General features: G+C 37.6%; 1 protein-coding gene across 1 annotated transcript in view; it reads right to left on the bottom strand.

Moving 5' to 3' along the window:
* Mtrex (Mtr4 exosome RNA helicase) overlaps nt 1–13,727 on the bottom strand; it is a 58,563-nt gene that overhangs the window by 27,542 nt on the left and 17,294 nt on the right. The window contains exons 10-15 of the mRNA XM_075976053.1: nt 12,966–13,068; nt 10,774–10,905; nt 9,218–9,297; nt 7,584–7,694; nt 5,836–5,937; nt 2,989–3,114 (exon numbers count right to left, since the gene is read on the bottom strand). Of these exons, the coding sequence (XP_075832168.1) occupies nt 2,989–3,114; nt 5,836–5,937; nt 7,584–7,694; nt 9,218–9,297; nt 10,774–10,905; nt 12,966–13,068 (654 nt within the window). The remainder of the gene's footprint in view (nt 1–2,988; nt 3,115–5,835; nt 5,938–7,583; nt 7,695–9,217; nt 9,298–10,773; nt 10,906–12,965; nt 13,069–13,727) is intronic.

Below are 13,727 nucleotides of genomic sequence, written 5' to 3'. Positions count from 1 at the left end.
TTCCATTCCTGGGAGTGCTTTTTCCTCTCTTAAGTGGTATCTATTTCTCTTCCATGCCTAACTTTTTCCCATCTCTCCTCAAGGTGGCTGCCAGGATTTTCACACAACATAAAGAATGAGCATTTTTCTCTTAAACACCCATAAACTAGTTGCAAGTGTTTGAAAAGACGAAATCCTTAGAAGATGCACACTGAAACACAACTGTTACTATTTATGCCACACAGCACTAACTGGTGTATAAATAAATTGAACAAATGCTGTTAGAGTATTTATTGGCCAACTACTGGAACTTCAGAATTTTAAATGTATAGAGAGAATTTTTTGAAGTATATGTACTCAAGTTTTGGATGAAGTATTCCTAAATAAATAAATAAAAGGCAAGAGCTGCCTGCACTAGGGTACCAACGACGATGTTTCTAAAACTCTGACTTTCTCTACTTTAAAAAGAAGGCCCCAAACAGGCAATGTTAACAGGAAACCTATATTCATGGAAAAGAAATAAAGCTTAAAACAGCTTCAGTTTGAAGCTCTACAAATTAGATCCTGCCTTCAATTTTCTGGCTTTTTTCCCTCTTATTACTTAAATAAACAGCAAATACTTATTCCAGCTCATCTGAGTGCTCAGTGCCTTGACCCCTAAAATGGCATTCCACATCCATATGAACCCAAGGCCCTTATTAACCACTTCTTTTCTAATTTAAATGATAAGAAATATGGTGATACCATTTACTCTAACTTGCCAGATCACATAGAAAGGACAGCAACTTAAATTCCAATTTATAAGTTAGTTCTTCTGCTTTATTCCTTCTTTTAAGTCAACTACTGTAGATGTTTTCTCCGGTGTACTTTAGACTAATATTTAGCTCATCCTTCTTATTAAACGGCTCATGTTTGGGTTCAGTAGTTACCATCCTAAACACCCTGGGCTCAATTTCTTTTATGATGCAGCCAACTAAATAAATGTTCCTAAATATAATTCCATTATGATTTTGTTCAGCCATAATATATGACAAGCACATGTCCTACATTCAGATACTGAAATCAATCACACACTTTATACCAAACTTTGGATTTTCTGTTCATAAAACAGATGAAAAATGACAGAGAAACATACTATTTTAAAAAGCTAGTAACTTTTCACTTATCAATAAATTTATTTGTCTGGTAGAGTTGAAGACTGAGTCTTGCATAACTTTCATGAAGAACTAAAGTTATGTGGCTCTTTATGAACAGGATTTCAGGGTTAGAGAGATGGCTCAGAGGTGAAGACCATTTGCTGTTCTTCCAGAAACTGGAGTTCAGTTCCCAGCAACCACACTGGATAGCTCTTACCCACTGGTGACTCCATTTCCAGGAGATCCAGCCCTCTTATGGCCTCAGGTACTTGCAAAGAGGTGGTGCACATACATTCATGCAGGCACACATACACAAGCACACACATCTTTGATGATAATAGTAATACAAGTATTAATCATTGACAATGAAAATTAGATACCATAAGATCATGAAGTGACAAATGCCTATAGATAGTCTGAGCCTCTCAGAAAGCTAATTCAGGAAGGACTACAGTTCAACAGTATGAGACCCTGTTTCAGAAAAAGAACTACCAGTTGGATGCAGATATGATCGAGACACATTTTATAATATATAAAATAATCAAGAATACATAAAAAATAATTTTAAAAAGTGCTACTGGCCGGGAGGTGGTGGCACATGCCTTTAATCCCAGCACTTGGGAGGCAGGGGTAGGTGGATCACTGTGAGTTCGAGGCTAGCCTGGTCTACGAGAGTTAGTTCCAGGACAGGCTCAAAAGCTACAGAGAAACCCTGTCTCGAAAAACCCCAAAAAAAAGCTACCATATACCATATGACTTTCATATACAGAGAGATGACATCACTCATAAAAAAATGAAGAATATACACACTTTTATCTATTTTTGCTATAGTATACTGTATTTAAAATTTTTCAAATAGTTCCTAAGTGTTAAAAGGTAAACAGCATATTTCATAGACACTAACATAAAACTATGGTAACATGCTAAGGCTTCAGTTAAAGAAGCTAATGAGCTGGCAGTTAATACTGTGTTTTAGTTGATGTTACAATTCTATTTCATTGAGGCTTTCATAACATCTATGTGGAGAAGGAAAGCAACCAAAGCCAATTTCCTTAAGAAGTTTTTTTTAAAGGCCAGTTGTGGTGACACATACCTGTAATCTAGTACTTAGGAGATGGAGGATCAAGACAAGTTTGAAGCAATATAGCAAGTCTGATAACCTAGACTTACTTCATGAGGCCCTGCCTAAAACAAAAGGAACAAAAATACCAGACTATCCAAAATTCACAATGAATGCCAGCTAGATGGCTCATCAGGGAAAGACATTGCCGTAAAGCCCGAAGACCTAACCTAATTTCCATCCCTGGAATGTATGTAGTAGCATAAATTTGACTGCTGCAGGCTGTCCTCCAATCTCCACAAGTGAGCTGTGGCATACTGCCCTCCCAACATAAGAGAAATGGAAAAAAAAAAGAAAGAAAACTGAGGTACAGGGAAAGGTTATGTTATAATAAAGTTGAAAAATGTAAGTTTATGACTAGTATATTTGTAATTAAAGAGGATGAACCAAAGGTGAAGTACTGAATTAATGTTTTGGGAGTTTTGCCCTTGCAAAGGTAAGTACTGGTATCCTATATCCTACCTCCTATTCTCAAGGTTAGAGTACTTTCCCACAGAGGAGGGAGGTAGAGAGCATTCTAACTCTGGTGGGTAAAGACTATATTTCTGCCCTTTCTGGTCACGTCCACATCCGTTTTTATTGCATGAATTGCTAATTGCTCTTTGCCTATAAATGGTAAACCTCTTCTACCATCCTACGCCCAGATAGTTATAGAGCATCAACTCATCTTGAAAGGTGTATGAGGCAGTAAAACTTAATTTAAAGCAGTCACTAAAGTATATTTCTAGAATCCTTGAGAAAACAGATTCTTACCTTTAGTAGTTGTTTTCCAATTGTTGGGCTCATCTTTTCATCTACCATAAGAATTACAATTCCTCTGTCATCCATTCCCCTCCTTCCAGCACGGCCAGACATCTGGATGTACTCACCAGAGGAAATCTGAATACGATAGCATTTTCAAGTTTAGGAGAAAATCTGGTTAAAAAAGTATATCCTGATATTTTCTTTTATTGTAGCATTCACAATTTACACATTTCATGAAACCATTTAAAAATGAACTTCTGAGCCGGGCAGTTGTGGCACACGCCTTTAATCCCAGCACTCGGGAGGCAGAGGCAGGCGGATCTCTGTGAGTTCGAGACCAGCCTGGTCTACAAGAGCTAGTTCCAGGACAGGCTCCAAAACCACAGAGAAACCCTGTCTCGAAAAACCAAAAAAAAAAAAAAAAAAAAAGAACTTCTGAGAAAGTTAAGGCACAACAATGAAAAGCATGTGGGACTCTCATGAAACTTAGGTTTTAGTTCTAAAATGACTTATCTATGCACTAAACCAACAACTGTCGTATCTGAAAGCCAGCTACCAGGAAATACTGGCATAAAAAAATACCTTTCAACTAGATATTATGAAAAACAAAACAAAACCCCAAAACTTAAGAACACTAACTGATGGAGGAAGGTCATTGGTTAAATAAAAAGAAACTGCTTGGTCCTCATTGGTTAGAAGATAGGTGGGAGGAGTAAACAGAACAGAATGCTGGGAGGAAGAGGAAGTGAGCTCAGACTCCACAGCTCTCCTCTCCAGAGCAGACGACTCAGAGAGACGCCATGCCCCAGCTCTGACCCAGGATGGACTTAGGCTTGAATCTTCCCCGTAAGACCGGTGCTCACAGATTATTAGAGATGGGTTGATTGGGATATCAGAATTAGCCAGTAAGGGCTAGAGCTAAAGGGCCAAGCAGTGTTTAAAAGAATACAGTGTCCGTGTAATTATTTCGGGGCAAAAGCTAGCCGAGCAGGCGGCTGGGGTGTTGGGGATGCAGCCCCGCTGCTGCTCCTATTACTACAACTAACAACAAAGCAAACTCAACAACTACAACTTCTTTCTTCACTATAATAACTTCTTAATCTTCAAAGTTAAATTAATGCCACCCACCCATGGAGGGGGGTACAATTCTTGGTAGATGTCTCTGGGGGCTAGTAGATTCACTTGTCAGAAAAACCATCTAGTGGGGAAAGATCAGGCTTTTTGACCTTACAAAGGCAAAGAAACTGACAACCCAAAATACTGGTATCCTGTTTGTCCAAGGATCTTAATGAGGCAGTGAATAGGCTGGGGGTGGGGGGAGGCAGCAAACCTGGAGGTCTAAAACCAGATCTTAATTTCACTTCACTAGAATGGGACAGAGCTGAGCCAACAGGTCTCATGAAAACCACAACTGATGGGTAACCATCAGTAAGCACCCCTAAAGCCCTTCTGCTGGCTCAGCAGGTCTCCAAAGTACTTCTGTTAGCTCAGCAGGCCCCCAAGCCCCACCAGAGCCCCTCTGCTAACTCAGCAGATGCCCCCCCTCGACTTACGCTAAAGACAGCTTCCTCTACCCCACTACAGGAAAGAGCCTAACCACTAGGCCTCCCACCAGTCAGCTCTCAGCCTAATATTTCCTCCACCAATCAACCCCAGATTAATCCCTCCTCTTTGAAATTCCCCTAACTCCGCTTGAGATGACCTTGTGACCTTCTTAGGGGCTCACTCTTTTGCTACCCCATGGTGGAATCAATAAAACGCTCTTATTATTGCATATGTGGTTGTTGGTCTTCTTTGGGGGCTTTTTCTCGGACCCTAGCAGCAGCACTGAACCACCTGAACAACCAGCCATGACTTCCACACGTGCCTGTGTACTTTACTCCTATAGAGAAGGTCCAGATCTATGCTAGACTTATGACTAAGGAAGAATTAAGAATCATTGTTTAAGAAGACATACTGATAGCCTAGAAAGAAGGAGGATATCAGAAAAAAGAACAAAAAGACTACTAATAAGATCAGATGTTTCAAAATGCAATCCAAAAAATCTGAGTAGAATCCAAAGGCATCATTACATTGCAGGTCTCCCTATGTAGCCCTGTGTGGCCTAGAACTCACTATTACAGACTAGGATAGTCTCAAAGCTGCCCTTACATTCTAAACGCTGGGCCTGCAGGTGTGAGCCACTATACACAGCTCTGGTTTTTGTTTTCACTTTAGGACCCCAGTATCTATCAGCACTCTACCTCTGCATCCTATACTTGGTAACCACTGCTGAATGAGATATTTGCCTTGAGATCAGATTCACACTTTAGCCAAATTCAATGTTTCAGCAATACTCTCAACTTTCCTTCCTCCTTGGAAATGAGATGTGTATAAACTGTTGTGGCTGGCCCTCTAGTCTAGGTGAAGTCTAAGTGGTGCTACTACAGCTGTTGCAGTAGTGTGCTTTAAGTAACTTCTTAAATCATTGGCACGCTATTGCTGAAGGAAATCTGACTAAGGGGCTAGGGTACAAATCAAAAGGATCTAAGGTTTAATATTGATGAAACTTGCTTCTTAACAAGATTGGGAGTAGAAGTACTTCAGATTTTAAGATATCTCCACAAACCTGAGCATCACTTACCTGGAAATCTAACATCTGATATGTCTCCAATTCCAATACATTTGGAGACACTATATCAGTGTCGAAGCTTTAGACTTTGAAGTAGTTTTAGATTTTCAGATTAGGGAAACTCCACTTCAAACTTATATTTGAAGGTCTTAAACATTTGGAACTAAAAACCTCAATGATATGACCCAAAGTCATGTGAGAGAAAATAAAGATTAGTTATTATTTTTAAATAGTTAGTTACTTACCCATCTAAAATCCTTCCCATCAAATTTACGGGCATTTGTAAATAAAACAGTTCTAGCTGGCATATTAATTCCCATAGCAAAAGTCTCTGTGGCAAATAAGGCCTAAATAAACAAGCAATTATATAATTAGTTAATGGATTTTAAGGTTAAAAACTGCTATAATTTACAAGCGTAACTAAAGCTAGCATTAATTTTTACACTTAGTTCTTTAATAATGCTTTGTAAGAATAACTGACGAGATGAATTCTGGATCTATTAAATAATACATATTACATAATATAACATGGCACAATTATGATGGACAGAAGTATTGAGTAACAAGCACAATCAATTTTCCTGGCTTTTTCACTGATAATGAAGTAGTTCTGAAAATCGCTTTACAATTAGGTTTCTTTAAAAAAAAAAAAACATTAAGTTTCTAGGGCAGTACAGACTCATGACTGCTGAATCCGAGGCCTTTATCAACAAAAACAGTTGGTTTAGTCATACAAAGCTCTAAGTCAATAAAGTATTAAATATTCATAAACAGGAAAGATAATACTTCATCAACTCAAAAGAATACTAGTCATTAGAAAATGAACCATCTACATGCCAAAGTAACAACAACAATACAGTAACCTTTTGTTTGCAAAAAAGTCATACAATATTTGAATGTATGCTGTGAAGATTTTTGGGAAATAGGGGGCAAGATGAACTTTCTTCTTTTATTTACCACTATTTTACTTTAATTCAACTCATACTCTTGAAAAATGATCCATTAATTATTAAGCTTAGCAAAATTTATAATTTATAGAACATTATCAAGGACTTAATAGGATCTGAGTGTAAATACTGACACTTCACTAAAATAGTATTTCTTCTAAACGTTCTTCTTAAGGCTGAGGACTCTCAGGATCAAACCAGAAATAGTCATATACTAAAGTTGTTTCCTATTTCTAATATCCCACTTCTTGGGATAGGCATCAGTTGTTTTTTTTTTTTTTTCAAAAAAAAAAAAAGATCAAACTAGACTCCCACTGAGTGCAACTGAATATCCTAAAAACAACTCATATCTAAACTAACCCTTTAAAAATCAATCAAGCAGGGCAGTGTGGTGCACGCCTTTAATCCCAGCATTCGGGAGGTAGATGTAGGCAGATCTCTGTGAGTTCGAGGCCAGCCTGGTCTACAAGAGCTAGCTCCAGGATAGGCTCCAAAAGCTACAGAGTAACCCTGTCTTGAAAAATCAAAAGAAAAAAAAATCAATCAAGTCTGAGGGAGATGAGCAGTTACCCAGTCAACTCAAGTCTATTAGCACATTCTGCATTATACTGCAGCTAGGTGGTGTCACTTCCATGAGAAACTAAACTTTTTCTATGCATACTTCCTTTTTGAAAGGGTGCTATGTGAAGTTCATCACCTAAAGTAATGCATTTTCCTAAGGCGTTCTATACAAACTAATTTTGTAGAAAGTAGACAAAATACAAAGCTAGCAGACGCACTAGCTCACACCCATAACCCAGCACACAATGGGCAAAGCAGGAGGACGGTTGCTGGAGGACAGCCTGGCAACTGTGTCAGAAAAAGACAGGACAAGAAAAGATCCCAAAAATCTGCCACTGGGTCTGGGTGGTAAAAGGCTGGTTTGGCCTCCAACACTGTGAATTCAAACAACAACAACAACAAACTCGTCTGTAAGCAATGGTCACTAGAACTTAACATTGCTCATACAACAGAATTTTGAGACATAAAAAATTAAAAAACAATACCTTTATCAATCCTTCAGAAAAGAGAATTTCTATAGTTTCCTTCAAAATAGGAAGTAAACCACCATGGTGAATACCAATCCCCCGCTTCAAAAGAGGAAGTACATGCTCAACCTGAAATTTTGAAAAATAAGTTTGTTATAAGGAAAAGGAATGTAAAACTTGAAAAAATATGTAACTAAACAAGAAAACATTTGTATTTAAAAAAAAACTTTAAAAAAAACTTTCCCAGAATAAAGGAAAAATCAAATCCATATTCCCGCATATTAAACTAGAAATATAACTGTGGCCTAGCTTAACATGACAACCATGTTTAAATACATACAAGTATTTTGCTCCTCAAAGTCGTAAGCTTTATGAGTTAACTCCCACACAAAAGTCTAGGCTGTGGTAGCAGGAGCTGTAAAATGGCATGGAGGTTTACACTCATAGTCCCAGCTATTCCAGAAGTTGAAGCAGGAAACCCTTTATCTCTTAAAAACTAAATCAATAAACTCAAAAGATCTTGGCAGTTCAAACTCTTAACTACCAAACATTAAAGTATAAACTTTAGAATCAAAAGAACAGCTAGCCGAAGAGTGCATTCTCTACAATGCTGCCAAAGCCCACATTCTAACTGTTTTAGGATAAAATGCACCAAGCCACAGAGCAGCCATTCAACACTCATTATTCACCTAGGAAAGAAAAGCATCTTAAAATTTCCAAGTTAAAACACCATTTGAAATTCCAAGAAACATGCCCCTGTAATTGTAGGTTAACCTAAATCCTCTGAAAACCAAAACATTCATTTGTAGAACACAGTATAACCTTCAAAATTTTCCTTTTGTCTTAATCTACAGATGAACAGCAAATGATATGGGAAATTTTAAAGATTCTACCAACTGGGATTCAAACTAGACCAATAAATTAAAATCCCTGGAAGTGGCGCCTAAGTGTTAGCATATTTTAGATGCCAAATCAATTCCAACAGAATTTTCCAAAGAAAAAATATGAACCAGATTAAAGCAAAGCACCTATTTCTTTCTTTCTTTTGTTCAAGACAGAGTTTCTCTGTGTAACAGTACTAGCTCTCTTGGAACTTGCTCTGGAGAACAGGCTGGCCTTCAACTTCCCAAAAATGTGTGCACCACAGCCCAGGTGATAATTATTTCTTAAAGAATAGATAACTTTCATTAGGTATACTCTCTTTTTTTCAATATTCTTATGAAATGAGAAAGTTAATGACTTAATAATCAACAATAAAATTTCTGTTATACAGAAATACAAGAAACAATTTCTAGATTATGCTATGTTCTCTTTTAAAAATCCCTCAGGTGCTGGGCAGTGGTGGCACACGCCTTTAATCCCAGCACTCAGGAGGCAGAGGAAGGTGGATCAGATCACTGTGAGTTCGAGGCCAGCCTGGTCTACAAGAGCTAGTTCCAGGACAGGCTCGAAAAAGAAAAAAAATAAACAAATAAACCAAAACAAAACCTCCCACATGCAGCAAATCTTTGCTTGGCACCCTTTTAGCAAGTTGAAACATATATGAAGGTGCTTGAGAGCATAGGCCAACTATGCTACAGTGCCATAAAATTAATAACTATGATATAAATGCCTGCTACCTGCTAAAATCCATACTTACTGTAGTAACTCACCTGAGGGAGCTTTTTATCTTCATCAGACAAGCAGTCAATTGCATTACTGAATACTTCTTCAACCATCTTCTTTTCTTCATCTGTGAGAAAAATATGAAAGTGAGTTGGTGATGCTAGGCAGTGGTGGTGCAAGACTTTAATCCACTCGGGAGGCAGAGGCAGGTGGATCTCTGAGTTCAGGATCAGCTTGGTCTACAACATGAGTTCCAGGATAGCCAGGGATGTTTCACAAACAAACCCTGTCTCAAAAAACCAGAAAAAGAAAAAAAAAAGTCAGCGATCCTAAGATCCTAAATTTCACTCATTAAAAAAAAATAAAAGTCTATATAAAACTAAAGAATCAGTTTTTTTTTTAAAGCAACCCAGCACATAATAAAATTTACTGTCCTTGACACTCACCTAGCAGTCTTAATCTAAGGAAAAGTTAATAAAAATAGTAAGAATTTCAATGGCTGAGGCAAGAGTGCTGTGTGAATTCCAGACCAGCTAGGGCTGTAGTAACAATAACTACACCAAAGTGCTTTAGAGGCAACATTAACTTCTACTACCTGCAGGTTCTTACACATCTGTTACCACTCTGAGGTAACTGGGGCTAGTGTAAATAAGAACTGCACTTAACTGAAGCGAAACAATTCCAAAGCCCATACTGCTAGTGACTACATTTTGTCTTTACTGTGTCAATCAAATAACAGACTGCTCAAAAAATACTTAATAAATTAATCAAATTATAACCCTGAGTCCTAGCATGCTTACAAGTGGTGTTTATAATACTGCAAGCTGTAAGCTAAGCAATTTATCTGCCATTTTACTTTAGCCATGGGAAAGATTTTAAGTACATAAAGAGAATAGGACAACTAAGTTTTGGTTTGGGTTGTTTTGAGACAATATCTACTATGTTGCCCAAGCTGGTCTCACATTCAGTCCTCCTACCTTAGCTTCCCAAGTGATGGTACTACAAGCATCTCCATACAAATTAATTTTGGGTTACTCAGTATTTCTTAGTATATTTATTATTTGGATTACCTACACAATAGGAAGGACTGAATAACTCCTTGGCTGGCAGTCTTGGCTAGGGTATGCTACTATACAGCTGTACAACTTTAAGTGAGGTACATTCACAGTGAATCTACATCTGCTAAATGTTTTAGAGAATTCAGCATACTTGAGGCAAAGAGTGGATCTAGTTTGCTGTAAGAATGAAGCACAGTGCTTTCGATGAATTATTCTGATAATGAATCAGAGACAGATGCAAAATAGCTAAGTTTATAATAATGAAGTACAATAAGGTATGACTGTAATGGTTCTCAGTAATGTTAGAACCATGCAGTTATTATATCTTCCAGTAAAATAGGAGAGGGCCAAAGATTTAGCTGTAGTGGTACAGTGCTTGCCCAGCATGCACTAGGGCCAAGGAGAGAGGGAGGGGAAAAAATTCAGAGACCCTTATAAAGCTTTTACAGGTGCTAAGCACATACTATTATTATAAACAAACTGCATGCTAGTACACAGACATATGACCAACACAACACTAAAACCACATGGAAGCTATATAATACCTGTGTTGAAATCTAATTTAGTCATTTGAAGAGCATATGCTTCACAATCTTTCTTACTAAAGCTGAAGATAATTACAGGTTGAAAATTTCTTTCCATAATCATTTTCACAATCTTGAACACATTTGATGGACCTGCACAGGGCAAATAAATCACATCCCAAATTAACTCAAAGTGGACAACAGACTTAAATATATGAACCTATTATAAATATTTAAATAAAATTAAAAAAAAGATCTTCATAATCAGCCGAACACAGTAGTGCATGCCTTTAATCCCGGTACTCAGGAGGCAGAGGCAGGTGGATCTCTTGTGAGTCTGAGGAGAGTTACAGTAAGTTCCAGAATAGACAGTGCTATGCTGAGAAACCTTGTCTTGAAAAACCAAAAAAATTTCATATCTTCACAATCTTGATTAGACAAACCAGCCGTGGCTGACATGAGGGGTAGAGGCAGTTACGACAAAAAAGAAAAGGTGGGACTATATTCACCAACATGAGAGACACTGTGCTTTGACAGATGAGAGCAGCAAGTGGAGAACCAACCCCAGTCTACGATAACACAGAAACAAGAAACTCAAGTTATCTACTGATATAGGTCTACCCAGAATATAAGAACTTTTATAACTCAACAAAGACAACTGAATACGAAGTCAGGCAGTGGAGATGCCGAGGCAACGGCCGGCTCAGCAGCTAAGAGCCCTTGTTTCTCAAAGAGGACCAGAGCTGGCATTCCAGCACTCATGACACATGGCTCTAAAACATCCGTAACTCCAGCTCCATGGATCCCAATGGCACAAATACAAACAGATACATATACACACATAAGATAAATTTAAAAAAAGAAAAATAATTTTTTTACAAGCATGGTGGTGCATGCCTTTAATTCCAGCACTTGGGAGGCAGAGGCAGACAGTTATCTGTGAGTTTAAGACTAACTTAGTCCATAGAGTGAGTTCCAGCACAGCCATGGCTGTAACAAAGAAAAACTCTATCTTACAAAAACAAAAACAACAAAAAAAAAAAATCAAACAAAAACTTTTAAATAGACAAGATTATAACAGATATTAATCCCATACTGTGAGATGCTAAAAGTATATAGTACGAAGTTCAGCATCAGTGACCACAGGAGACAGAGATAAAGAGCACACTGAAAGATGGCTTCACTTTTACTAGAAGGATTATAAATAGATACACACTAAGAACCAGCCTAAACGTTCAAGGAAACGATACCCAGATACACTCCTCAGAGGACTAGCATGAAGAATGCTAAATGGTGTAATTACTTTGGAAAATAATTTGGCAGTAACCAAAAAGTTAAACTTACCCAGGAAGAAAGAAAACACATATTCCCACAAAAACTTGTAGTATAAGCCAAATGTTTATGAGCTTATTCATAATCAACAAAAAAATAGAAACAACTCCATATTTACTCAATGTATATTCTTAGATTATTTGACCACATAGAACATAATATAAAATCATATGAATCCCCCTCTTTATTGAGACAGGGTTTCTCTGTAGCTTTGGTGCCTGTCCTGGAACTAACTCTTGTAGACCAGGTTGGCCTCAAACTCAGAGATCCGCCTGCCTCTGCCTCCCGAGTGCTGGGATTAAAGGTGTACGCCACCACTGCCTAGCTGAATCTTATTTCACTCAAAGGAATCAGCTACAAAAGACCATATGATTCTATTTTTGAGACATCCAGAAAAGGAAAATTCACAGAAAAAAAAAAGCAAAAACCAAAACTACTGATGACCTAAGTCTCTGTTATAAGAAGAAAAAAAGATGAAGAATGATTGCTAATGCACAGGGTTTTGAGAGAGAAGAGTTAATGAACATGCTTTAGATATATACGGTAGGGACAGTTGTACAGTTCTATGAATAGACTAGAAATTATCAAGATGCATATCTTAAAATAATGAATTTCATAATATTTAAATTTTATGAAAATTTAGGGCTGACTTTGGATTATGTGAATATACCCAAACCCACTAATTACCCGCTTAATGTGAGTATATATATTACAGTAAATTAGTTAATGCCATGTAAGAAAAACAGATCACCCATTATTCATCCAATTTTGTCATCTTTACATAGTTTCCTCAAAAAACATCAAATAAAAGACAATATAGAGTAATTTAGCTATTCAATTTACATGTACAATTCCTGTCTAAAAACTAAGTTCCAAATTACCTTTTGTTCCTCCTTTCCGTCCCTTCTGATCTCCTTTGGCCAAATCACCTGCATCCCGAAGCACTTGCATTGCAGTATTAAAATTATCTTCTCTGAAGTCACCCTAGAATCATATTTTCTTCCATGTAACTATGCAAATGTATAATCAAGGCTAGAGAGATGATTTAGTAGTTACGAGTAGTTCTTGCAGACAGCCTAGGTTCGGTTCCTAGAACCAAGTTGTTGGCTCAGAAATATTTAATCATAATCTAAACATTTCTTTGTTTGTTTGTTTGTTTCGAGACAGGGTTTCTCTGTAGCTTTGGAGCCTGCCCTGGAACTAGCTCATGTAGACTACGCTGGCCTCAAACTCACAAAGATCCGCCTGCCTCTGCCTCCTGAGTGCTGGGATTAAAAGCGTGTGCCACCACTGCCCGGCTTAATCTAAACATTTCTTAAACGCAAAGTTTCTCCAAAGAATGAAACTTTAAATCAAAAATAATAATAACAAAAGTCACTTAAAATAAGTGACCTGTGAAAACAAAATGTGATAAGGGAGAACTGAAACTGAGAAGCAAGATTAAAATATCTGGCATTTCCCCAGCCCTTGATTCTCTAGTATTTCAAACACTGAGAATAAAAGTAGTCATGCGTTGGAAGAAGGTCTTGAATACAATTTGTCTTTAAAGCACCATCTCACTAGGTTCACCTCAATGTCCTGGGGACAAGTAACCTTCCTATCTGAGCTTCCCAAAGCCTGCAGGTGAGCACCACCACAGCATC

The sequence above is a fragment of the Microtus pennsylvanicus genome, chromosome 6, assembly GCF_037038515.1.
Source record: "Microtus pennsylvanicus isolate mMicPen1 chromosome 6, mMicPen1.hap1, whole genome shotgun sequence".
Classification (NCBI taxonomy): domain Eukaryota; kingdom Metazoa; phylum Chordata; class Mammalia; order Rodentia; family Cricetidae; genus Microtus; species Microtus pennsylvanicus.
The sequence above is the reverse complement of the archived record's forward strand: the minus strand, read 5'-3'. Positions and strand labels throughout refer to the sequence as shown.